General features: G+C 39.4%; 1 protein-coding gene across 1 annotated transcript in view; it reads right to left on the bottom strand.

The window, feature by feature from the left end:
• The window catches only part of Pla2g4a (phospholipase A2 group 4A), a 143988-nt gene that overhangs the window by 111234 nt on the left and 6200 nt on the right, over nt 1-26554 (bottom strand). Inside the window, 1 exon segment of the mRNA NM_133551.2 lies at nt 6659-6757. Coding sequence (NP_598235.2) covers nt 6659-6691 — 33 coding nt within the window. The 5' untranslated portion in view covers nt 6692-6757.

The raw sequence follows: 26554 nt of genomic DNA on the forward strand, positions 1-26554 counted from the left end.
TGAGCCACAAGAACCCTTTCATCTTTAATTTGCTTTTGTTAGAGTAGTTGATCACAGCAATGGGAAATAAAATTAAGATAGGCCTTTATACTAGCACTAAATTATGCCTCCACATCTTCTGTGTCTCCATCTTCAGAAAGCACAGGATATGGCTTCTCAGGCTCTGCAATCTTAAGGTGTGTGGGCTTCTTATCCTCAGTATTACGGTTACAGAATTAATAGCGGCAATGGGCTCTGTTTGCTGAAGAAGCCTGATATACTAGATGTCCTCTTCCTCACTTTACCAGATTGTATTAGTATTCAAAATTCAAGAATTTGCCGTAATAAGACTCATTATTAACATTTGCTTTGTCCTTTGCTTTGACAGGTACGATTTGGTCACTTTCATATGTATTTGCCAGTAGCAGCATCTTACTTTCTGAAGTTCCAGAAATATCCTCTTTTTTCATTTTAAAAGAAATCATGGTGTGCACACAGTGATGTGTTATTCATGAGAACCCTGTGAGACAGACACCACAGAAGATGCTATTTATATTCTGCATTCCAGGTGGGGCAGAGAACACCAGCAGTACCACCGCAATACTACATTTTGGATTACATGTCCAGTACTCGTAGGTTTCTTTCCCTGTGTTACTGTAATAATCTGGAAAAATGCCTGTCCACATTTCAGACATCCTGAGGTGTCATTCATTTTTAAAGGTTCTTTCCTCCCAATAGGCCATGCTCGCACCTCTATGTGGTTGGCCTCTCTAGTGAAAGGCTAGTCTTTATTTCGGTGGAATGACAGTGGCCCTCTGTTTCTAATATAGGGTAGGAAAAAAATGTGGATACTTTCTAAAACTACAAGGGTTATGATTCATTTTTCTGAGAAAAAAGATGGAAATTTTCATAAAGTTTTTTGTTTTGTTTTTGACCGGAAGACTCTCGCTATAGCCTTGAATTCCCTTAAACTCATGACATTCTCCTGTCCCTCAGCATCCTGAGTATGGAAATTATGGGTGCGAGTCACCCCTTCTGCATTAATTTCATAAATGCTTCATCTTGATCTTTCCCTATGAAGTTGATGTTTCCATTGGTAACAACACAACAAAAGAAGCCACAGCAAATTCTACAGTAATGTATATCTTTAGTGCTGAAAGCACCTTAAAGCAACATTACTCCATGCTCTACCACCATCTCTCATAAACCAACACCAGTAGAAGTAAGAGAGCTTGGTGGCTGCAAACACTGCATCAACCCACAGTATTCTCCAACGCAAAGGTGTACTTTGAAAAGCCCCATCCTGGACCTTAGGACAGCGAGATCGAAGGCTTTTCTCTCATCTTCTGCTCATTACAGGCTATCTGACTTTGTTTCATCTTCCCTCTTTTACTAACGTTGCTCTGTAGTGAAAGAGTTCAGTAATATATTTTTTAAAAGACCTTCCTGGTACTGTGTCCCACTTCTGTAATCTCCACACTCAGAAGGCTAAGCAAGATGGCTGTCAGTTGAAGCCTAGCCTGGGCCACACAGTAAGCATTGAGCAAGCCTCAGATATACAGCAAGACCCTAACCCAAAATTAATTAATAGGAGAATATGTTCCTCTGAAAAGCATAAAGCATGTTCTCATCTACTCAGTTTTGTTTTGATATACACACAGCCCAAGACAGTGATGAAAACTATGAACTCATAGGATCTTCTTCATTTAAAAGAAGTATGGACATGCATTTAATCCCAGCATGCCAGAGGCAGAGGCAAGCAGATTTTGAAGCTATGAGTTCAAAGTCAGCCTAGTTTACATAGTATATTCCAGGCTTGTCAAGGCTACAAAAGTGAGACCTTATCCTCCGTGAATAAATAAACAAGCAAGCAAGCAAAGAAAGAAAGAATAAAATAAAAGAGCTATGTAGTTCAGAAAAACAAATATCACATTTTTTCATGTTTTTTTAAAAATTTTTTATTAGATATATTTCTTTACTTATCAAATGTTATTCCCCTTCCTGGTTTCCTGTCCCCTCTCCTGCCACTCCCCCATACAGGTATTCCCCCATTATATCTCCCTTATTGCCCCCCCCATATTCCCCTGCTCTGGGGGGGTCCAACCTTGGCAGGACCAAGGACATCCCCTTCCACTGGCGCCCCAACAAGGCTATTCTCTGCTACATATGCAGTTGGAGCCCTGAGTCAGTCCATGTATAGTCTTTCAGTAGTGGTTTAGTCCCTGGAAGCTCTGGTTGGTTGGCATTGTTGTTCTTATGGGGTTGCAAGCTCCTTCAACTCTTTCAATCCTTCCTCTAATTTCCCCAAAGGGGGTCCTGTTCTCAGTTCAGTGGTTTGCTGCTAACATTGACCTCTGTATTGGACATGCTCTGAATGTGTGTCTCAGGAGAGATCTATATCCAGTCCCTGTCAGCATGCATTTTTTAGCTTCATCAATCTTTTTTTTTATTTTTATTAACTTGAGTATTTCTTATTTACATTTCGATTGTTATTCCCCTTCCCAGTTTCCAGGCCAACATCCCCCTAACCCCTCCCCCTCCCCTTCTCTATGGGTGTTCCCCTCCCCATCCTTCCCCCCATTACCACCCTCCCCCCAACAATCACGTTCACTGGGGGTTCAGTCTTGGCAGGACCAAGGGCTTCCACTGGTGCTCTTATTATTCTATTCATTGCTACGTATGTAGTTGGAGTCCAGGGTCAGTCCAAGTATAGTCTTTTGGTAGTGACTTAGTCCCTGGAAGCTCTGGTTGCTTGGCATTGTTGTTCATATGGGGTCTTGAGCCCCATTCATAGCTTCATCAATCTTATCTAGTTTAGGTGGCTGTATGGGCACATATGGGGCAGGCTCTGAATGGCTGTTCCTTGAGTCGCTGCTCTAAACTTTGCTTCCATATCCCCTCCTATGGATACTTTTAGTGTTGTGTGAAATCAGGATTTAACAAAATACACATATGAAAATAGGAGGGGCTTATTTGGAGGGAGGGAAAGGATAAGTTCCCATGTGCTGGACTGGTGATTGTGTCCCCAGTACTTTTAAGAAGGATTACTATATTGCAAGCAGACAGCGAACAGCGATACATGTTGAGATAAAAATTGCAATAGGTTTACAGATAGAAGGACTCAAAAGTCCAAACATTTGAGTTGCAAACTGTATCTGGTCACAAGCTTAAGTCTACAGACACCCACTTGTCTTTCTTCTTCCTTCTTTGTTCTAGAGGCCAGATTCCATGCAGAAGTTTGAAGGTTACCAGTTCGAGTGAATTCTCTGAGGGTTATGTAAGAACAACTATTTCTCCATGGGTGATGGAGTGAGGAATAAGATTTTAAACTGTACTAAAGATATAAAAACAGCATCTGGGAAGATGGCTCAGTTAAAAATGTGTAATATTCCTGCAGATGAACCAGAGTTCAATTCCCAGCACCCACATTGGCAGCTCTTAACTGCCGGTAACACCAGCCTAAGGAAGGCCTGATTCCTCTTGCCTCTATGGGCACCTGATCTCGTGTTTGAAAATAAATATAAATTAAAATAATTAAAAATTAAATTATTAAAAATTAAAATAGTTTATAAATATTTTTAAAGCTGCATTTTAATCCATAGAAACCCATAATCATTAAGAAAAGTAAAATATTGTTTCAGAAAACAAAGATTACTCCACCAGCATTTTTGAAACAAACCTTGATTATTTGCTTTTTAGAAGATAAATGCTTTAAATATATGGAAAAATACAGGTTATGATACACAAAAATACCAAGAGTTATATTAATAAAAGTGAAATTTAAAACAAAATTATTATACTAGATTAAAAGGACTTACTATAATAATATCAATTCAACAAAAATATGTATAATTCAAAGTTATGTGTGCCAAATAACACAAATGAAAACTTCATAAAGTAAAATTTGATATTAAACTTATTTTTACAAGTGCACTATTTATCAAGACGGACAAGATGCTAGCTGATATCATGCGTAAACTTGTTTTAAAACATTACAGAGTATATTTTGGAAACTTGAAGTACAGTAATGGCAAAGTATTATCAAATGTTTGAAAATTAATAAAGCCATGTCTACATGACCTATGTATCAAAGAATAAATCACAGTCAAAATTAAAAATAATACACTAAAATATGACCTCTCAAAACTTATGAAGTAAGATAATGGTTTATAAACAATTTAATATTTAACATTCAGTAATCAAAATGCTAGAAGCAAAGCTAACGGTATTCGAAAATCACAGAAATGATTGATCTAGAAATCTAGGTTGTCCAAAGGAACAACGATAATCAATTATATTTTCATATGAAGACAAAACTGTCTTGGTTGCTGTCCTATTGCTGTGAAGAGACATCATGAACAAGGCAACTGTTATAAAAGAAACTATTTAATTGAGAACTCACTTACAGTTTCAGAGAGGGTTAGTCTATTGTCATCGTGGTGGGAACCATGGCAGCAGGCAAGCTGATGTAATGCTAAGAGCTCACATCCTGATTCACAAGCAGCAGGCGGCAGGCGGCAGGCGGCAGGCAGCGAGGCACTGGAACTGGTTTGAGCTTTTGAAACCTCCAAGGCCACCCTCAGTGACACACTTCCTCCCACAATGCCATACCTCCCAATACTTCCTAAACACATCAACGGACTAGGGACCAAACATTCAAACATATGAGTCTATGAGGGCCATTCTCATTTGAACCACCAAAAAACTAATTAAAATAAAATTTAAAAATACAAGTACAATAAACCTAAGAATCATGGAATATATATTGTATGTATAAATTTGCATTCAAATGTTTATGTGTATATATGTGCATACATGTGTATATGAATATTCTTATATATTTGTGTATATAAGAAGTCTTACAGAAAACTATAGCATATTACTAAGTTAATTAAAAATGGTTCATGATCATATCACTAATAGATAGTGATCTATTGAATCATTACAAGAGTGAAGGGAAGGGTATGTGTATCCCTGTGTGTGCCTATGTGTGTCTGTGTGTTCACATGAGTTGACAAACTAACTGCAAAATTTATATGAAGATTCAGGAATAAAAATAAAATGATCAGTTTTAGTCTTGGAGAAGAAATAGGAAACTTTATGATTTCATATATATATTAAATATTTGCAATTATGGCAGTTTCATTCTGAGGCAAACACAGAGTAATAGACCAATAGGAATGAAAAATAAATCAAGTCACCTATATAAAGTTATCTAAATTATAGCAATCCAAAATGGTTATGAGTAGGATACATAGTTTGGACTCTATCCAATTAATGAACTAATACGGGACAATATACCTACACATGTGGAATTCTATTCACCACAACTTGAATGAACCTCTGAAACATCATTCTGAACCCAGATGTTTAGAGAAATGTAGGGGTGGGGGAGCAAATTTTACCTGTGACATCAGATCTAAATACAGATTTTTGATGAGGAGATTTATGAACTATAAGATACATGAACCAAACTTTGGGAGAATTTACAGTGAATATTTTTATTTATATGATAGTTTCTGGGTGGAATACATAGGTAAAACTTCATCAAGTTTAGCTTAGCAGTGCATCTCTAAGAGGAAGAGAAGGAATGTGGAAGAGCAGAGAGAGAGAGAGAGAGGAAGGGGGAGACAGAGAGACAGAGAGAGAGAGACAGAGACAGAGACAGAGAGACAGAGACAGAGAGAGACAGAGAGAATTATAAAAGAAAATTAATAAGTAACCAAAGGAAAGAAAACAGATGAAAAACTTTAAAAAAAGAAAAAACTAAGATTTTCAAGATTTCAAGGCAAGAGTGGCCAACAGAGAGAGGAAGGAAAAGCCAGAGTTGCACTGAGTTTAGAATTTAGCACACTATACAAGAACTATAATATGCTAACTTTGCAACCCACACAGGAAAACAAAGGCCAACTAGTGAAGAATTAATAAGAGAATGGTTTCATAAGCAAAAATGAGGCTACAATTTATTCGTCAATGCTCACAAAGTGATCTTGAGTTCACTGAAACCTAACTGAATCCCATGTGCTGAATTCAAACAGAAAATCCCCCCCCCACAACTCCCTCTCTCTTATTGTTATTGGCTTGGTTTGTTTTTTTTTTAATCAAAAGACAGACTGTGTGTTTTTAATGAGATACAGAAAATCACAGTGAATAAAATTCAAATTATTCAACTCTTCACCAAAAATTCGCCAACCATAGAATAACTTGTTGAGCATTTCTAGCTCAGTGAAAGTTTATAACAATTATTTGCCTTGGAGACGCATATCAACATACGGTCTTAAGCCCAGAAGTTCATTTGTCCTTTCTCTACAACATCATATCCAACTCCGCTCTTTGACAAATGTCAAGTGCTAACATTTCTTCTCTTATTCCATGAAGGTTGGTGTTGTCACAGATCACAGATGTTTTGGTTATTGTTTTTCCTAAATCCCCCTTTTCTCTAAAGATTTACAGTGATCTAAAGACATGTGTTTGTTTCGTAATGCAGCACGGCCATATTATGTTCGTGGGTAGAATACAAATTCAAGGAGTAGTTTAAAACTTCAATTTTACTAGCAGCATCAGCAATCTGCGTGTGTGTACACACACACACACACACACACACACACACACTCATGCACACATGTACACACACAGTCACCGAGCACATCAACTCCCTTCCCAGAAGGAGTCTACTTACTATTATGTGCTGATAAGGATCTATGAAAGACATTTTGGTCCCAGCTGCAGGAATTCTCACACTTCCCAGGTGTTCTCTGGTACTATAGCTTCTTGAAGCCTATGAAACAAGCAATCATTATCATTAAGTTTCCTCCTGGACTCAGTTCCAAGATTAAACCATGGTGACTAGACATCTTAGGATATAGAAGTCTATAGGAGTGGACTGAGCTCTCTCTATATGACTTTTCATTATATATTTTTATATACATGCCTCTTTTAGGGGGATGTTAAGCATAGTTTAAGGCTACCGTTTAACTCCCGCATTCATTTGTTCAAATGAATGCTGAGAAATTTATTGAATTTCGGAAAATTAAAATTATTCCTGAGGGACTAGAAAGACGTCCCAACACTTAACAGCACTGTAGTCCTCTTGCAGGGGACCTGGTGCACTTCAAACCACCCATATGAGGCATCTCACAACCACCAGTCACTCCAGGTCCAAGGCATACAAAGCCTTCCTCTGGCCCTCAAGGATGTCTCCACTCCCTAGTACAAACCCATACTCACATATATACATAACTGAAAAGAATAAAGTTCTTTTTCATATTATTATGTCAGACATAGTTCAATAATGCACATCCTTTGCTTTTTCAGTTGCTTAACATGACGTGAATTCACAGTAGGAAAGTAATAGCTTTTTTACCCTAGATATTTATTAGAAATCTTAAAAATTCATAATGAAGTTGAATTTTGGTGACAGAATTTTATTTTATTTTTTTACTTCTTAGCCTCCAGCTTAAGTGGAAACAGTTAATATTTTTCCAATTTATTTATTAATTGATAGATTTATGTAATTATTTATTTGAGACAAGATTTCTCTATGCGGTCCTGGATGTTGTGGAATTTGCTCTGGAGCTCCGGCTGGCTTCGATCACAGAGATCCACCTGCCTCTGCCTCTGCCTCTGCCTCTGCCTCTGCCTCTGCCTCCTGAGTACTGGAATTAAAGGTGTGCACCACCATGCAAACATTTTAACAGAAAAACTACTCTCTGTATTTTCTTCCATAATTCATTCATATTAAATTAAGGTAAAAATATTCACTGAAGGGTAATTTTCATAGTGCCAGAAGAAGCTATGCAGCCTGCTGAAGGAAAAAAAAGTTATCAACGATCTTACACAGCTGTGACAACCTTCTAAACAAGGTGTATGCATTGGTATGATAGTGGCATGACTGTTAAAATGTTGCCCGACTGCTTTCTTCTGGTTGAATTCAAATCCTGCCGCACAGGAGGAAATGTATGCCCAATACTATCAACCTGGTCAAAACCCCATGGCTGCGAAAGGCCATGAGTCCTAGGAAGGTGTCTACTCTTATTGTTTTGTTAAACGAGCATATGAAACTGCCTTCTAAATGTTTTTGTGTACACCTCCATATCAGTGCTGACCTCAAGCTTTGTCAGATTTCCTTTTGTAGTAGGCAGTCTTCTTAACTGGTCAAAGTGCTAGAACAGGGACTGTTAAATTCTTAGCCTTAAGTGGGACATCTATATTACCCATGGCGGTAGGGCTAAGGGAACATTGTGGAAGAGAGCTGAAGGTTGGGAAGGAATACTGGGAAACACTGCCTTGTGACTATGACATGGGTCTTGTACTCAGGAACTCACAGCAGCTGTGGTTACCAGCCAGTACCAAGTTCACCAGTATTTCTTCATGAATGGACGGGGCTTATAAGACCTGAACAGTTTAAACTTGGGCATGAACTTGAATTCTTGTCTCTTCTGTCTCTTCATCCCTAGGGCTGGGATTAAAACAGTATACCATCATGCCCAACTAAACATAATTATCTTTACTTTTTAGTCATGCATTTTTTACATTTATTTATTTGTGCATGAGAGAGAATGTGTGTGTTTATGTGTATATTGATGTAAAGGTGCCACGTGCATGTGAAGGTCAAAGTGTAACAAGGAGACATTCTTCTACCACATGGGTTCCAGGGATCGAATTCATGTTGCCAGACTTGGGACGGAACATATTAATAACTTAGCAAGCCACCTCACTGGACTGCTTATCCTATCTTTCTATCAGGCTGCACATAGCAAGTTTGTTTAAGACAGGTTTTCTCTGTGTATTCCTAGCTGTCTTGGAAATATCTCTGTAGACCAGACTCACAGATGTCTGCCTGCCTCTGTTTCCCCGAGTGCTGGGATTAAAGGCTGCATCACCACCACCCAGCATGGATACAGCATTTTAAATCCACTTTAAACAAAGTGAATCCAAACTATCGTTCTGATTTTCTTTCAATAAACCAAAATAAAGTTGACGTAGGTTTTGTTTATTTGTTTGTTTTTGTTTTGCACTGCTTTACTTCAAACTCAAAAGAAACATTTTCCAGGCATGACAAAACACACACGCCCAGCATTCACAGGTCAGAGGCAAGAACATCAGGAGTTTGAACTCCAACCTGGGCTTCTCGAGATTTTTGTTTCAACTTTCTCTCAGCACAAAGAGAAAAAAATGTGATGATACATGAGGCTATCACCAAGGACCTCTGTGCTACAGTTTTACTGTTAGAAGTTCATTTTGACACTTCATATCCAAAGGCCAGGGTGCTACATTCCTATAATCCCAACACTTGGGAGATAGATGTATTAAGATCAAGAATTCAAGGTCTGCTATCTGCTACTCCAGAGTTTGATATCATCCTGGGCAACATGAGTCTCTATATTTAAAATTTAAGAGAAGAAAATGTAACTGGTGATGTCAGATTATTAGGCCTCGGACTCAGCTTCTTCTTCCAGGTTCCTGCCTTGTATTCCTGTCCTGGTTTCCCATGATGAGGCGCTGTGACATGAACTTGGAAGTCAAATTAACTGTTTCCCCCTCTAGTTGCTGCTGTTGGCCATGGTCTTTACCGTAGCAAGAAAAGAGCAAACTAGGAGAGTATGACCAACAACCAACCTGAGGTTTGGAAGGGATAAACTACATGTAAACTGCAACCCTAGCTCACTCTGCCTATCCCTAACCACAAGGCTAATCCAACTCACGGGGACCCAGCACTGTCTTCTGGAGTTCTCAAGCACCAGTACTTAAATGTCCACATACGTCCACATAGACACAAACACATATGCATAATTACAATTGAAAGTCACAAATAAGTAACAAATAAGGCCAAAACTCACGGAGACTATGATAACATACACCACTCCTGTACAGGTTCAAAAAATACAAAATCCCAGCTGGGAGAAGGGAAAATGAGCAGAGTTCAACCCCTAACCAAGAACCTATTTGTAATCAATTGATACCTTCTGGGACAGGGAAAATTAGTTTTCTCCAATAAAATATCACTGGGTACATAAACGACATGTCAGAGCAGCTCACATGGCAGGAGTAGTTGGCTAACACAAAATGACCTTTTTGTTTTGTTTTGTTTTGTTTTGTTTTAATGCTTACTATGGCTTTTTTTTCTTTCTTTCTTTCTTTCTTTTTTTTTGCTGTTATAGTGGATGAGATTCATATCAGAATCTATGAAAGCAAAGATGGCTAGGACTGGTATTCTCACCAAAGTTATTCATATAAAAAGTGTAGGTGGGCCAGGGTGTAGTTCAGAGGTAGAAATCTTGTGGCCAGGAGAGTTCTATATCTATTCAGTTCACAAAGTGCAACTTTAGAAAGACATAAACATTTCTCTGTAGACTAATCTGTTCATCATGCAACCCCTGTGCCATTTCTATATATGAGCATATATATAACATATATATATATATGTATATATATATATACATATATATATATTGTGTGTGTGTGTGTGTGTGTGTGTGTGTGTGTGTGTGTGTGTGTGTGTGTTAGGCACCAGATGCAGTGAATGAGGCAGAGCTCCTCCTTCCCAGAAACCTAGAGATTGTAGACACAATGACACCTAATGCTTCTGTTACTAAAAGCAGGATCACTTCCTAGGATTGATATCTTTTTGATGGAAGGGCACCTTGAAATCTACCTCTTCTGTGAAAATATTTTTCATGAGTCATTTAGTCTTAGAGCAGAAAGCCTGATATTCTTAACTCAATCGGTAAATGATTCTTTTATACTTATTTACTTCAAGCTAAACCAAGAAAACTTTTTTCTACCATACCATATTATATATGTGTACACATACATGTATCAATTAAATATGGAAGCAAACTTAAGGTGATACTTTCATTAGGAACAAGGTACAGCATTTATATTGCCCCATGTGATTAAATGCTTAGAGCAATCCACCAAAACCATTTTAAAGGCTCAACTTAACATAATTTTACAAACACTGATCGAAAAGACTTCAAGATTAGATTTTCATCGACCTCCTCATTCCCATCTCGTTTCTATCCTCTTTTCTATTCACAACCATACAGATGATCTTACTTTTCTCCAAATGTAGGATGTTCTCTCCAAAATGTAACCTACTTCCTCCGTCTATCCACTTACTCAAGTAGAACATTTAGCTACTGCCTATCAATCGTGTTCCAAGATCCCAGAGGTAAAGTGACAATTGAGATAGCTGCACATCTTTGTAGGAACTTATATTCTACAGAACCATCAGAAAATAAATAATGCAGCAGGAGAAAGCAAGAGTCTCCTAAAGCTAAGCTCTGGAAAGGGGCTGGCCACAGAGTGTGAACGAGTGGACTTAGAAGATAATGTTCCCAGCAGGCAAGTGGAGGAAGTGAGAGAGGTCCTGTGGCCACTAACTAAAACCCAGAAACAAACATGGTTGGTTGTGCGGTTAGAAAGGAAGCTGGGTTAGACCCTGCAGGCCTCGGTGGGTAAGCAGCACTGTACACCAGCTAAACAGACCTAAACTTCAGAACTCAGCTTCGAAGCTCACTACCACCGAGAAATTTTCTGTGACCTTCAGAGCATGTCTGATTTTGTTTCTATTTTATACTTCTTCAAGCCTTTAGTTCCCATTCCAACATGCCTGCCTTCTCTTAAGGAACTAAAGCCAGATGTATAAAGTCAGTGACCATGTTCACCTTGCCCCTGTGTGCATAGCATGGTGCCTACAACACAGCGCATTCAAGGAAAAGATGTGTTCAACGGATGATGGATGATGGATGATGGACAGCACCAGGGATAATGGCAAGCATGTGCATTTAGGAAGTTCTCACAATTATGCCCTTTCAATGGCACTTCTGTTCATGCCTAACTATATTTAACAGCAAAAGATGCTATAAATGAGCCTGTATTTTAACAAATAAAAAAAGGAAGAAGGAAAATTCCACAAGAACTGAGATGACTCTTCATTTAGAGGAAATCTGTTGCTGGGGAGCAAACCCTGGTGTCAGCAACTTTATTTCCTCTTTTCCCATCCAGTAACTCCATTCATAACTACTGTGTTCGACATCCAACTATCAGCCAAAACCACATCCTCCAGCTAGACCTGGACAGACACTTGCCTGGCAGGAAATGTGTTCGAGATAGTTAACATGTTAAGTAGCCAACTAATATTCTTTCTTAAATGTTTATATTATTCCTTGGTAATTTCATACATGCATGCATACTTAGATCCAACCAACATTGTTAAATCCACCCCCATCTCTCCTTGTCTCTACCTCTCTAAAGCTACAGGGTTAAGAACTACAAGATAACTAGATATTAGACAAACATGACTCATGGCATTAATCCTTTAGTCCTAGAACAACTTCCTTTTTTCTTGTCTCCTTTAATGCCAGACCAGGTCTAAACTTTTTTCAACTCTCATAAAACTTCAGGCTGCCTTAAAAGATTTCCGTTAACTTTTGCAATGAACAACAATGAAATAAAAAAGTGGATTTAGATGCCAGGTCCATTTAGAATGGAAAGCAGAGACTATTGCACAAAGAGAAAGTGGGTCACCGACGTTCTTTCTTCCTCCCTTCCCTAGATCTAATATTTTAACATTTCTCTTTCTGTGGTAAAACATGCTTACAAAAAGCATCATTTTAGAGGAGGAAAGGGTTTATTTGGCTTACAACCATAGGTTTCAGCCCATCATTAAAGGATGTCAAAGTGGGAAATCAAGTAGTCATATCATATGGATAGTCCAATCCCCAGAACCAAATAAACTAGTGATACACGTCTGCATCCCACTACCAGGGAGATAGACACAGGAGCCTCAGGAATCCAAGGTCATCTTCAGGTACATGAGTTTGAAGTCAGTTTGTAATGCATGAGACCCTATCTCAAAATCAAAACAAAAAACAATCCACCAAACAACAATAATAACAACGACAACAACAACAAAAACATTCATAATATGTAAAGTATACCAATAATCCAGTTTTAGTACTTTTTTAACTTAAAAATATGCTAGGGTCTTGGCTAATACTTCCACTTGAAGGTTGAACATCAAGCTAGACCAACTTCCAAAACAGCAGAGAAAAGAATTTGCAAAGTTCATGCTATAGAAACATTGACAAAGCAGTAATGTCACAAGTAATCAACAACTCTGGAAACCAATGGAAGATCATAGGGCATGTGAACATAATATATTCCAATATGCCAAGAACCAGGGAGAATGGAGACCTTTGACATTTTAGGAAGTAGTTGTTCCTACACTCCCCAGTTTCTCAGCATAAAGTTCTAAGCAGTAAGGCAGTGCAGCCTTGAGAATGCACACCTTTGCTGCCTTGCTTGTTCATAATGGACAGAACGTGGAAAATTCCATACCCTAGAAGTTGTCAGAGAAATCAAATATCACAAAGCAAGCACCAGATACATCTTATACTATAATGTGATCCACAGTGTGGGACAAGCAACAAAACCAGACAATAGCCCAACCAGAAAATTTAACATGGCGATATGTGAGGCTCCAGAAATAATACCCAATAAATAAATGGAGAAAGGTTGATTGAGAAAGACCTTGGTAATGTCCAGCACATTACTGATGTGCTGAAAGAGTGTGAGGAAGAGATTCCACGTGGGAATCTTAAAGTCAGGGAGGAAAATGTAGGCATGGACTTGTAAACTGCCTGAATTTAGAATGCATTCTTCAAGCCACTCGCAAGTCTGATGTCAGAGCAGAGATGTACTACTCATTTAAGATCCCTAAGTAAACCTTTGCCCAGCTAAGCCATACTAACAGAGGAAGAACCCTAGAAAAACAACACAGAAAGTAAAAGCAAGAACAGAGACAGGGGAGTAACCTGAGCAAGGTTGACCGCTATAGGGCACCTCTGTGAATAAGTTGAAGACAGTCACTAAAACAACTCAATTACTATAGAAAATTACCCATAGAAAATTCCAGAATCAAAAGGCACCATCATGTACAATTTACACCTTGATATGCAATCTAGAATTTTATTTTCAGAAGTAATCATAAGAAGGCCAGTAAGAGGGCTCAGCTGATAGAGGTGACTGCCACCAAGCTTGAGGACCTGAGTTCAGGCCCTGGACTCCCATGGTAGAAGGAAGAACCTTCTCCTGCACATTGTCTTCTGACATCCTCCACACAAGCTCCTCGGCAAACACACACACATAAACACTCTAAAAAAATAAATAAATGTCATAAAATTTAACAAGGATTTTAAAACAAACAAACAAATAAATAATAAAAAGACAACAAAACCAGTATGAATCATACACCAAAAATTTCCAAGGAGAAAGAGGCAAAAGAAAAAAACAGCAATAAATATTGTCTGGAATTCCTTTGATTCTGATTTAAAAACAGATCAACGTAGCTCAGTTCCTCCACATAGAATAAATACAAAGAAGACTGACATCTAGACACATATCCAACCTCGTGAAATTCAAAGAAATAAAGAATACCTTTAAGAGCAAGAAAATAACAGCTGCTCATGCACGAAATAATCAATGATCAACAAATGGCTTCTCATTGGAACCAATGGCATCCTGAAGACAGTGGGACCACAGATTTAAAGTACTAAAAAAAATCAAGCTGTACATTGAGAAAAAATGGAGTCACACAACTCTTTCTGAAATATGAGCAGCATAATAGTCTATTCTGTTAATCATGCTTTATTTGTTTTGGCATTAATTATTGCTTTAAATTGGGATTGTGTGTGTGTATGTGTCTATGTGAGAGTATGTACATGTTTAAGTACAGTGGCGTGATTAAGAGCCACCCTATGTGGTGCTGGGAACTGCAACACAGAGCTGTTCATCGTATTGACACACATCACCATAGCAGCAAACACAGGAAGAATTTTTTATGTGATAAAAACTAAATAAACTAGTAAGAGATGCAGAACCTAAACCTAAAAGTCTGTGTGTGTGTGTGTGTGTGTGTGTGTGTGTGTGTGTTTATAAGGATGTGTTTGATGTCAAGAAACTAGAACACTTATCAGCAAAGCGAAAAGGGGGACCATTAAGGGAGGTGATGGACTACAGATAATAAGTCAAGGGGGAACACCAGCTGATAGAGAGAAGAGAAGCAGCTGGGAAGGAATACTAGGAAGGGAAATAATGAGACCAAAGCACAATGACTCACAGAAGAAGATGTCATGATGAAACCTATTACTTTGCATGCTAACTTAAAATTAATTAAAAACTACTAAAGGACAGGAAATGCAGCTGGGTATTAGAACACTTGCCTAACATTCAGAAGACCTTGGGGTCAGAACGGAAGAAGGGAAAGAGGTGGGGAGGGAGAGAAGGAGGGAGAGAGAAGGGGAGGAAGGGGAGACAGGACATAGTAAAGAAAGTTCTTCAGGTTGAAAGGAAGTTGACAGTAGACAATAACAATAACCCGAGTCCACACCAAGAAACAGAGTTAAAGAAACCAATAAACTTACATGCCACTTTTAAAAATTAATGATAAAATAAAAGATAAAGATATATTTTATCTTTATCTCTATGCCAAAGATGATAAAATTACACTTAGCTGATTTAAAAAGACTGTGTGTGATTCCATTGTGAGTGTGTGTGTGTGTGTGTGTGTGTGTGTGTGTGTGTGTAGAAGCTATATGACAGAGAGAGAAAGAAGAATGTGATAAATGTAGTTATATTGGGATATAGAAAAGATAACAGATAGTCTGAATCCATAGGAAGAAATGAAGAATATCAGATTCAATACAAGTTTTAGTTTTATCTCTACATTTTATAGAGGGATGAGGTTTATAGAAACATGATTTATGGCACATGCAGATAGGATACATATAACAGAAATAGCCACATAAGAAAAGAAGTATTGTAACTACATGGAAAGTATCTTACAAGAATAAGTTATTACTCACATGAAGAAAACTGTAATAAATACATATAGCTTAATTCCTAGAACTACTAACAAACTCATTCCAATATCATTGAAATATTAACAACATTATTTAAATTAACCACCAGGCCAAAATGAGACAAACAAGTAAAGTAGTTCACCAGAAAAGAGCTACCAAGTACGGAGAACAGAAGACTAAAAATAAGTCAATATAGAAATGAGTTGTGGGGGTTGGGGATTTAGCTCAGCGGTAGAGCGCTTGCCTAGCAAGCACAAGGCCCTGGGTTCGGTCCCCAGCTCCGAAAAAAAAGGAAAAGAAAAGAAAGAAATGAGTTGTGGGTGAACAAAAACAATGGCGGAGAGAAATTCAACCATGTATCTACCAACAAAAACTGTGAAACCAGATGAGGTATCACACATCTAGAATCCTAGGACTTGGTAGGCTATGTCAGGAGGATTCTAGGTTTAAGGTCAGCCTGGCCAGAGAGAACCCTGAGAGCTAATGTATCTACTCCTGGTTGCCTGCCAGGAATAAATCATAAGACTCTATTGTTTAAGGCACTGTATACAAGACTAGAGAAGTCAAGGTAGAAGTGATTCTGCCTCCCAACTAGTGGTTTTCACAGTTTTCACAGATACTGTGCAGGCTCTTGGGATGCTAGGGAATAATTATCACCAACATCGTTAGCTATGGACCCTGCATGCTGCATTACCAACCTGCAAGGCAAAATGGTGCAACTTTGGCATGACTTGTGGGTTAACCAATTACTTTCTAATTGGAACTGAGGTCTACTCCACAAGTGGGAATCCATGTCTGGTGCTGAAAACATGGTCAAAAGCCAATGGTCGGTGAAGTCACAGGGGATGAAACCCTGGCTTGCCTTTTGTTTTTTGTTTGTTTGAGAGAGAGAGAGAGAGAGAGAGAGAGAGAGAGAGAGAGAGAGAGAGAGAGAGAGAGTATACAGATACAGATATTGATATAGGTATGATGGTTTGCCAAACTACCTTACAAATATTTATGCTTCTGCCCATAAATAGTGCTGGTGTCAGTTTTGATCACGTAGCTTCCCTTTGCAGTGTGTAGAGGTTACTGTATAGACTCACACCTTGTCAAAATGATGAGAATAAGGCATCCCTGAATGCACAGTCATCTGCATCACCTTTTCCAGAGGCTCAAGGAAAATTGCAGACCAGAGGATGGAAAGAATTTAAAAGCCATAGAAAGGGGTAGAGTGGTGTGGAAGGCTGTTGTTTGGACATGACAGGATCATCTTCCTAAACTCACAGCATCTCTGATCGCCAGCACAGGACATGAACAGGATGGGGATATGCAACATCTTGTCCTGGAATAGGATGGGTCTCACAAGCCCCAGTGTCTCTCTGGAAGACCTATAGGAACTTAGTGGGTGCTAAAGGAGAGCAACATTTTCTTGAGTGCTAGAGCCACATGTCAGCTGTTCATGCTTTGGTAAATAACCTATTCAATTGCCTGTGCTGTAACCCTAATGCATTTCATTCATTTGCAGAAAAAATTAAACACCAATAAAACATGAAAGTGTGTGTGAGGGTGTGTGTGTGTGTGTGTGTGTGTGTGTGTGTGTGTGTGTGTGTAGAGTAATCAGCAGAAGTGGAAACGAACTGAGGGTATGCAGTCAAAATATATTGTAAACATGTTTGAAAATATCACAGTAAAACACATCATGGCACATGCTAATAACAATCTAAATATAAGTAAATGACAATAAACACATGCACAGATGAAAAAATAATAAAGAACAACTACATAGTAAGAAATGTTCTCAAAAATGAAACAGCAAAGCTATGAACATAGATTTGTCCTCCAGTCAAAAGTCAATGGCTTTCAGATTGAATAATACCGAAGACTTGTACACATATAAACAAAGTCTGTAATACTTTAGTATTATATCATAAATATGATATACTACTGTACCAATGTTAGTGTCCTGGCTTTGGTTGCATACAATGAGGAACCTTAGTAAATGGCTCGCAAGAACTCTACATAACACTTTAAGGATTTCTTATCTTAATTATCTTTAGTTTATTTTAAAATATAGTGCATGTTATGGGGGCTATGGTGGTGCGTGCTCTTAATCCGAGGGCTCTAAAACAAAGGAAGGGGTATCTGTGAGCTCAACATCAGTCCCATAGTGAGACTCTGTCTCAAAAAAGAAATGTCAATAGACTTCATTTATATGTACGATTTTTATTCCTAAGGAAATTAAAGCATTCCTAAGGGAACTGGGTTGGGATACAGTCACTTTTCCTCGGGACAAAAACCAGGCATAGTTACTGTCAATGAGTCCACTTCTGTAGTTCTGGTTAGGAATCAGCTTCCTCTCACCCACTTTTGCCCTCCAGTGACAGAGACAGTAATGGCAGCAGATACCTTAGGTTTCTGTGGTATTAAGACATCTCTACCCAACTATCCATTGTAAACACTAGGAAAATGTCTTTACCCCCACAATTAGCTCAGTCCTGGAACTCTTACTACAATTAAGTTACACAACTGTTAGAATGACTGTTCATGAAAAAGAAGGTTTTCCCTCATTTCTTCTAACTGGGCTAAACAACCAGTCTTCCTGTGAAAAGACTATCTTGCAAGCCTGCAGTAAGACATATAACCTTATGGTTTTATTGGTTTGAAGGGTTACTGTTTTGTTTTGTTTTTTAATTTTATTTATATGAGTACACTGTTGCTGTCTTCAGACACACCGGAAGGGAACATCGGATCCCATTACAGATGGTTGTGAGCCACCATGTGATTGCTGGGAATTGAACTCAGGACCTCTGGAAGGGTGATTAGTGTTCTTAATCATTGACCCATATCCCCAGGACCCCCTTTTTTGTTTTTTGTTTTGTCTTGGTCTTTTTTCCACCCCCATACCCCACCCCCACGCCCTATAATTAGAAACCTCTGGAATATTCAGAATTGAAAACACGTCCCAACACACACATGCTTCTGTCGGCTTTCAATAAGTAATTAATATCGGATGCTGTGACCAAAACCAAAATCGGATGCTGTGTCATGTTGGGGTGACACAGGCTTCTCAGAAAAAGTGGATAAAAACTAAACGTCTGACCTGAAGTGTTTTGTCACTTCTTTCTCTTGTGGAAGGAGATGTAACAGAGAATGAGAGAGAGAGAGAGAGAGAGAGAGAGAGAGAGAGAGAGAGAGAGAGAGAGAGAGAGAGAGAGAGAATGAGAATGGTATAATTAGAGTATAATTAGAGCATTAGAGCCATGGCATCTGAAGGCAAGAAGGAGAGGAATTTATGCTTCCCAGGTAGTGACATGAGCTCTCACAACAGAGCACCACCTTCTCAGCCAGAGCCAGAGCTGGCTTCCTCTCCTGTCCTGATTCCCCCATGCATTCTGCTGTATGAAATGAGGAAGTGGCTCCTCCGTCTCACAGACTCAGTGGATAAAATGAGCAAATGTATGTCAACTCCAACCACAAGCCAATGAAATGAGTGAAATAACAAAGTGGTGTTTACAAAACAGAGGCTTTCCCAAGCTGCCTCAACTCTACTGGAGGTATTTGGCTCTGCTGAGAGTTCTAAGAAGTCTGAAATTGGCCAGTTTATTGAGAAGCTCTTATAAGGATCTTGTGCTTTTTTTGAATGGTCAAGATTGAGTTTTGAGTAGAAAATATGAAGTGCTTACACTTCTAATACACTACGACTTTAAAAAGTAAAAACACTGGGCCACTGGCTTGTCTGATGCTAGCTAGGGTCAAGGTTCTCTCCATTATAATGGACACGCAGCTGCCCTGGAAACAAAAGAGCTGGCTCTGGGCCCTATTAGCATCTCCCCTAGACATGCATTACCACTCAGGGCTTATGAAAGTTCCGAAAGTTCCGTTCTTGAATGGTGTGAATGATGCTTCTCTTTTTTTAAACTAAAGCTAACCAAAGCTTTCTATCAACCACAGCCAGAGAAAAATGAGCGGTAGGAATTTAAACAGTAAATGTGCCAGGCATGGTGGCACATGCCTTTAATCTCCTCACTCAGGAGGCAGAGGCAGGTAGACCTCTGAGTTAGAGGCTAGCCTGCTCTATATAATGGGTTCCAGGTAAGCCAAGGCTACATAATGAAACCTTGTCTCAAAGCAAACAAGTAAAAAGGTAGTTTAAGAGGAATGAATGTATAAGAAATGTCCCCCCAAACCACACTACTTTAGTACAGAAAGCCTGAGGGCTTCCTTGTTTACTCAGAGATGTAAATGCTCATTCCCAGACTCGGAGAGATGGGTTATCAACTTGGTGGGTTTCTCAGCCCAGTCACACAACCGCAGGGCCTACCCAGCACATCACGATGGCGCCCCTGTTACCATGCACTGGAACCCATGCTCTTCCTTTGGAGCTGATTGTTGGCCTTCCTGCTTTCTCTTTTAGGTCTCTAATTCTTCAGTCACATGTGCGTTCCTAAAGCTCACTCTAAACCCACAACCACATACAGAACACACACCAGAGTATCAAAGAAGGAACAGAGTCTATTGGCTTAAAATAGGACTTCAGAGAAGCACAAACTAAGAAGATACACAGGAAGGGGGCAGAGAAATATCAGGGAAAGACTCAGTGCTAAAGACTCCCAGTCAGCTGTGGCTCTCCCTGGAGCTGTGTGCTTGCCATTCAGTGTTCTGTCTAAGCACTTTGTGAGGAAGCACTCTTGATATATCTACCAGCTTGGACCATTGTATTTCTATATGATAGCTCAGCACAAGCTGTGGACTTTATTACATAGTGGTGGCCCTAACTCTGAACAGCACAAAGAGAGTTCTGCTTCCTTCCCCAGGTTCTCTACTTGGACCAGGAACAATTATTTAACTACTCTTGATAAAAGGACAAATAAGCAAATAAGGACTTTTCATGGAATACTAGAGAAAACTGCCCAGAATATAAATGAACCATGTACTGAGAATGAATGTAAGGGAATTCTCTATTCACAGAACCTAGAACAACAAACTACTAGGTACCTAAGCACTGGCTTATTTCAGTACTAATTTTTTCTCCATTGAACTTTATTTTTGCCACATGTGCTCAAGCAAATTCGATGGGCAAATTCAACTCAAGCAAAGATGAGTCAGTGCGAAAGGGCACTTCCTGCCAAGCCTGATGACTTGGGTTCAATAACCAAGACCCACATGGTGCAAGGAAGAAAACTAACTCTCTAAGCTATACTCTGACCTTAATACACACACACACACACACACACACACACACACACACACACACACACACACACACACAGAGACAGAGACAGAGACAGAAACAGAGAGACAGAGAGAGACAGAGAGACAGGGACAGAGAGACAGAGACAGAGAGACAAAGGAAAAGAGTGAGCACACACAGCTGTTGAACAAAAGCAGTATCTACACACACACACACACACACACGCACACACACTCACAAAATAAACAATTTTTAAATGACACAATATCCAGAAACATTTGGAAATTGCTCGAGAAGAAATGAGTTATTGGAAAGCCTTAAGCAACATGCCAGAAATGTCATATCTTACCAAGAAAGAAAGAAAGAAAGAAAGAAAGAAAGAAAGAAAGAAAGAAAGAAAGAAAGAAAGGAAGAGAGAAAGAAAAAGAAAGAAGACAAGACTACAGATTTGTGATGATCATTCATTTTCTTGCAGTTCTAGAAAGCGGAAGTCCAAAACCAAAGCACTGCACTTTGTGTCTCCAGCATCCTCTCGTTGCCTACAGGTGGTGGTCCTCTCACTCAGTCCCCACTTGTCTTTTTCTTCTTTCCAAATGCCCCACGTGTCTATGTGTGTTCAAATTTTCTGTTAGAAGAACATCTGTCTGGCTGGATTACGGCCCATCTGACTGATCTTTTTTTTTAACTAATCATCCCTTTAAAACACAGTTCAATAACTTAGGCATAGCAATCCAGAATCCAGCAATGTGAAATGGATTGTGAATGTCAGGGTGTTAGTTGCTGAGTGAGGCATGCAATGACAAGGGGCTGGGGGGGGGGGGTTAGGGGAGTTAGCTGTTTTGAGTCCCGCACTGAGGCAGAGCTTTGGTTAGAAGGCAGCACTCACCATTTCCATGGGACAGCCACCACACCTGACCATTCAGCAGGCTTCCATGCACAGCCCTCAGCATTCCACATCAATGAACACTATTTATTGCTTCCCTGTAGCATTTTCCTACACAACCTTGCCACTAGGAAACACTCACTCAGGGGCATGTGCGCATGTCAGAGTAAGCAAACGGGCCAGCCCAGTTTCACACCGAATGACAAACAAAGCAAACCAGTCCAGTCCTCAGATAATTTTCTCATGTTCTTTCCTTGACATTCATGTTGGCTGTGATTTTCCATCATTTCACCTAAGCAAGTAGCCACTCTGGCCATATTTTAGAGTCGTAATATTTTGAAGTTGGAGGAAATTCTCTTATAATGCCTGCCATCGTTGTGCATCAAGTTTATAAGCAGCAGCCGAAGGAACAGACAAGCCCGGCCAAGTTAGCCTAGGGAGAGGACAGCTCTACATTCATAGCTCACTCTCTCTACCTCAGTGTACACGTTAAAGATTTTAAAAATTAATCAAAATTAAAACGATATAAGTATATGCATTTTAGCTCGGCCAGTAGGTTAAGTGACCTAGTTACTAGTTTGGTGGTAGAAAGTAGACTTAATGAATGAACTTGAGAAAAACTAGTAGCCAAGTTTCCCCATGTTAATGATGAAAGATGACTTTATCCTTTGTTTATCTTTTATACTTTTCTATATTTGAACCACAGTTATAAGCTGGTTGCTTACAAATACTGCACAGGTTGTTTTAAATAAAAACCCTTTTGTCAATTAGACCACCACTGGAATAGAATTACAGTGATGACTGAAAAATACTCAACGTTCATTTTTAGCCAGTATAGAGTGAGAAAGGTCTGCCTTTCCCCTTATAGAAACTGAGAAGGTGATTCAGTCACTGTCAACCCTTTTAAACACACCTAACAAAGGGGCACAAAGTGCTGAGAAGTCAGGGTGCTTTTAGGCCAAGTGTGTGTATTTTCTGCAGACTGAGAGTTGCAAATATGGCCCTTTGGGAATCCTTGTATTTTACAACAGGACCCAATGGGTCTTTAACTGATAGATTTTAATCTTTTTGTTTCTTTTCTACCAGTGATTTACTATAGCTTGCCCCACAGATAAAGCTTCATATTTTCTCTAAGACAAAGTCCAGGCAAAACCTTCTGCAAATCCATCTGATGAGAAGAACTGTCTCCTGGGAGCCATTTTCTTTCTGAATGAACTTCTGCACTTGGCTTTTGGATCAACATGGATCAGCAACTATTTTGGAAATTTGGGATACTGGTCTTGTTTATTCTTTAAAATGTGATGTCAACAGGATGTTTAAATGGAACAATTGAACTAAAATCTTTAAGAGGGGGGTATGCAAACTTGGGTGAGCGCTTCATACCGCTGTCTAGGCATCATGAGGAAGTTTAACCATTAAACATGAGAACGGAAGCCCACGGGTCCAGGATTGTGTAACACAGAAAAGAGGTTTAAAGACACAATTTTCTTCTTAGATATAAGAAATCTTAAAAATGGTATTTCTAGATACCATGAATGGAAATTCCCTTTCGAAATGAGAAATAAACCCAGTCTCTTGCAGGATTAAGGTATCAGTAAAGATAAAGTTCGTGCTTGAGGGAAATATTCTCAATGGTTCTTAGTCACCTTTTGGTTGTGGTAGCTGATGGCAGTCTAGTGAAGGTTAGGAAGGAAGTCCTCAAAACAGTCTGAGGTTAAATCCATTTAATGAAATCACCAGAGTATTAAAAAAATTATGATGAGATATAGTACCATGGCAGAACTATAGTGGGTAAACATGGCAGGAAATGCATTCGCTCTGTGCTATTGTCCTTTGCTGGAACCATAATGCTCTTGTACTCCACCCTGAATATTATTCAAAGATGCATTGAATTTGATGATAACTTAACGTGACTTTCACTCCCTCCAAATATCATCTGTATATTTCCTTGACCTTTGTGCCTAAGCTAGAAAGCTGTACCAAAAGTCTAAATCAAACCTGTAGGGTCTCAGTTCAGCTTCTACCAATAGTCTTTTTTTAAATAAAAAATTAACAAAACTAATGTCTGACAGTCTCCTTGGTTTTACAGATGAGGAAGATGGTTGACTGTTGACTAAACTATAACTTAAGGAACATGGTGAGAACCAGGAGGGGAGTGTACAGTTACTTTCCATTTCACGACTGTCCTGAAAGCAGGAGGGAAGGGGGGAGAGAGGAAGGAAGGGGAAGGGATGGGTTCCTATCATGGGGAAGTGCAGCTATTCACGGTAAGGCCAGAGCCAATGGCACAGCCTCTGACCGGAGTGTTTACTCCACTTACAAGATGAACAGCTTGAGCTCCTCAGACTAAGGCTCCAAGTGGTTCAGAAGTGAGGCTCTTTTATGTACAGAGAATTTATGATAATGGCTAATGGACCTTTAAAACTGTGATTTATTTTTTAGCTTTGAAGAAATATATGAGTCAATATTTCAATAATATCATTTTTGTCATGGGTAGGAAGAACCCATGACTTTGCTTATAGCAACCAGCTGTTCCCTAAGACTGTCTGGTGCTTGAAAAAGAAGCAAAAGAAGTGGCCTTCAGATGAGAAAAAACAAAAAACAAAAACAAAAACAAAAAAAACAAGATCAGGTTGAAGAAAGCTCAGCTCTGTAGTAGGACTCTGAGAAAGATTCTCCTTTTGATTGTTGTTTTATTACTAATTGTCTCAAGCACAATAATAAAGGTTCAGTTTGGATTTGCTTTTGCTTTTGATGGTACTAGGGATAGACCCCAGAGCCCCACACATGCCAGGCAAGGACTCTCCTCCTGACTCCCAACCCTGTACAGTAGAATCCATGAATGCAATCAAATTCTAGACTATCTTATCAGATACACCAACACTCTGAGAACCAGGTGTTACGTAACCCCAGCACGAGGAAGTTGAGGCTCCAGAGTGGTCTAAATACTGAGTTCCGGCTCAAAATGCCTGTCTTAAAATAATAAGGTACTTTTAATTTTTCCTCTGAAACTGGAGTGGTAGACAAAAGGCAGCCTATGTACTTCAAGTGGAACCTAAAGACGTCACTAGGGAGCCAGCAGGAGCCAAGCAGGAGGCAAACAGAACGCAGATCTCAAATCAACTTCAGCAGCTATTCTACCAAGTGGTACATGAGGAAAACAGATTCCAGAACACGTCGGCCCTTGGAACAGGTCAAAAGTCATTGAGATTCGATGAAGTGTAGAAGCAGGCCTAACATGGACAAGGAGAGGCATGAAATCCAACACGGGTTTGAGAAGAACAAAGGCTCCATTCCTGCCTACTGGAAACCATGCCAAAGTGTGACACACCCTGCCAATTACTAACTAACTTGTGTTAAAGAACCCGAGTCCTACACATTCCTGGATGTCTCTGTATTTTTACTTGAGATGTTTTATGTTTAAGATCTGGTACTGTTTGGCTGTTTGTTTTACTGAATACACTGTTTTATTTTCAAGGTTTTCATTTTTTCTTCCTTCCTTCTTTCCTTTCTTTCTCTCTTCCTTTCTTCCTCTCTTTCTCCTTTCCTTCCTTTTCTTTCTCAGAAAAAAAAAAAGCAAAACAGAAGAAACACTCACTCTAAAATCAACTGCTACAGAGACATAACCCAACCGAGTCATGGTTGTATTTTAGATTCTGAGCCTCAGAACATGAAGAGGCATTCCCACTCATGGAAGTGACTTGACTTCCTTCTCACCCTCCAGGATTAGCTTGGGACTGTCCTACATGTGACAATCAGTCACTGAAGAGGCAGACTTCCATCCCCTGGACAGACCTGGGCACATGGCTCTGAATGAGAGATTCTTACCTCCACACTCCCTCAAGGACTCTCTACTCTGAAGGCAAAGATTTTCTTTCCTGAATCATCAAACATCAGCTTCGATCAGATTATCAGATTGCCAAATGTACTATAGTCTCTACCAGTCCCTGATCCTTCCAGAAAGGATTCTTTCCTTTCTGTATTCAGATGCGCCCTGTCCTCTGACTTCTGGCATCCCTATCCCACTTCTGCCTCCTCCTCTAGTCAGTCTGCCTCCATCACTGCACTGAGATGTCCCTGGGGAAGGTCAGGAACAATCTCAACCTTCTCTAACAAGGAAGCCAATTCTCCACCCTCATCCTACCCAACCTTTGTTTCCTCTGGAACCACCATCCTTCCCGAACTCCCACATTACCCTAAACCCCTGTTTTCTCATCTGATTTTATGGTTGGTTCTTTTCAGGTTCCTTTACAAATGCTTTTCTCTGCCAGGAGCCCATGGGAGCCATGCTACCCTCATCCTATGCACCTCGAACACATCGCCTCTCATCCCTTGAATCTTCTTAAGTTGTCCATTTCATCTTTCTGGTTTTGACTGAGAGGCATCACGGTAGACAATGCAAAGGAGGGAGGAAGTTCTGTTTAAATATTGTAAATGTTTACGTACTTTAAATTTAAATCATTGGTTGTTACTGGGGAAATAAATATAAGTAATAGATTATAATAACTGTTTAACAGCTTTAAACGACACCTTTTTATTTCGATATTTATATTGGCCTTGCACAGGTTCAGCAAATACATTAACCACTGAGCTATGTCTTAGCCCTATTGTTTCACTATTTGCTCCGAGTCATGACCTCATTAGATTGGCCAG

The sequence above is a fragment of the Rattus norvegicus genome, chromosome 13 (genome assembly GCF_021556685.1).
Source record: "Rattus norvegicus strain SHRSP/BbbUtx chromosome 13, alternate assembly SHRSP_T2T, whole genome shotgun sequence".
Classification (NCBI taxonomy): Eukaryota; Metazoa; Chordata; class Mammalia; order Rodentia; family Muridae; genus Rattus; species Rattus norvegicus.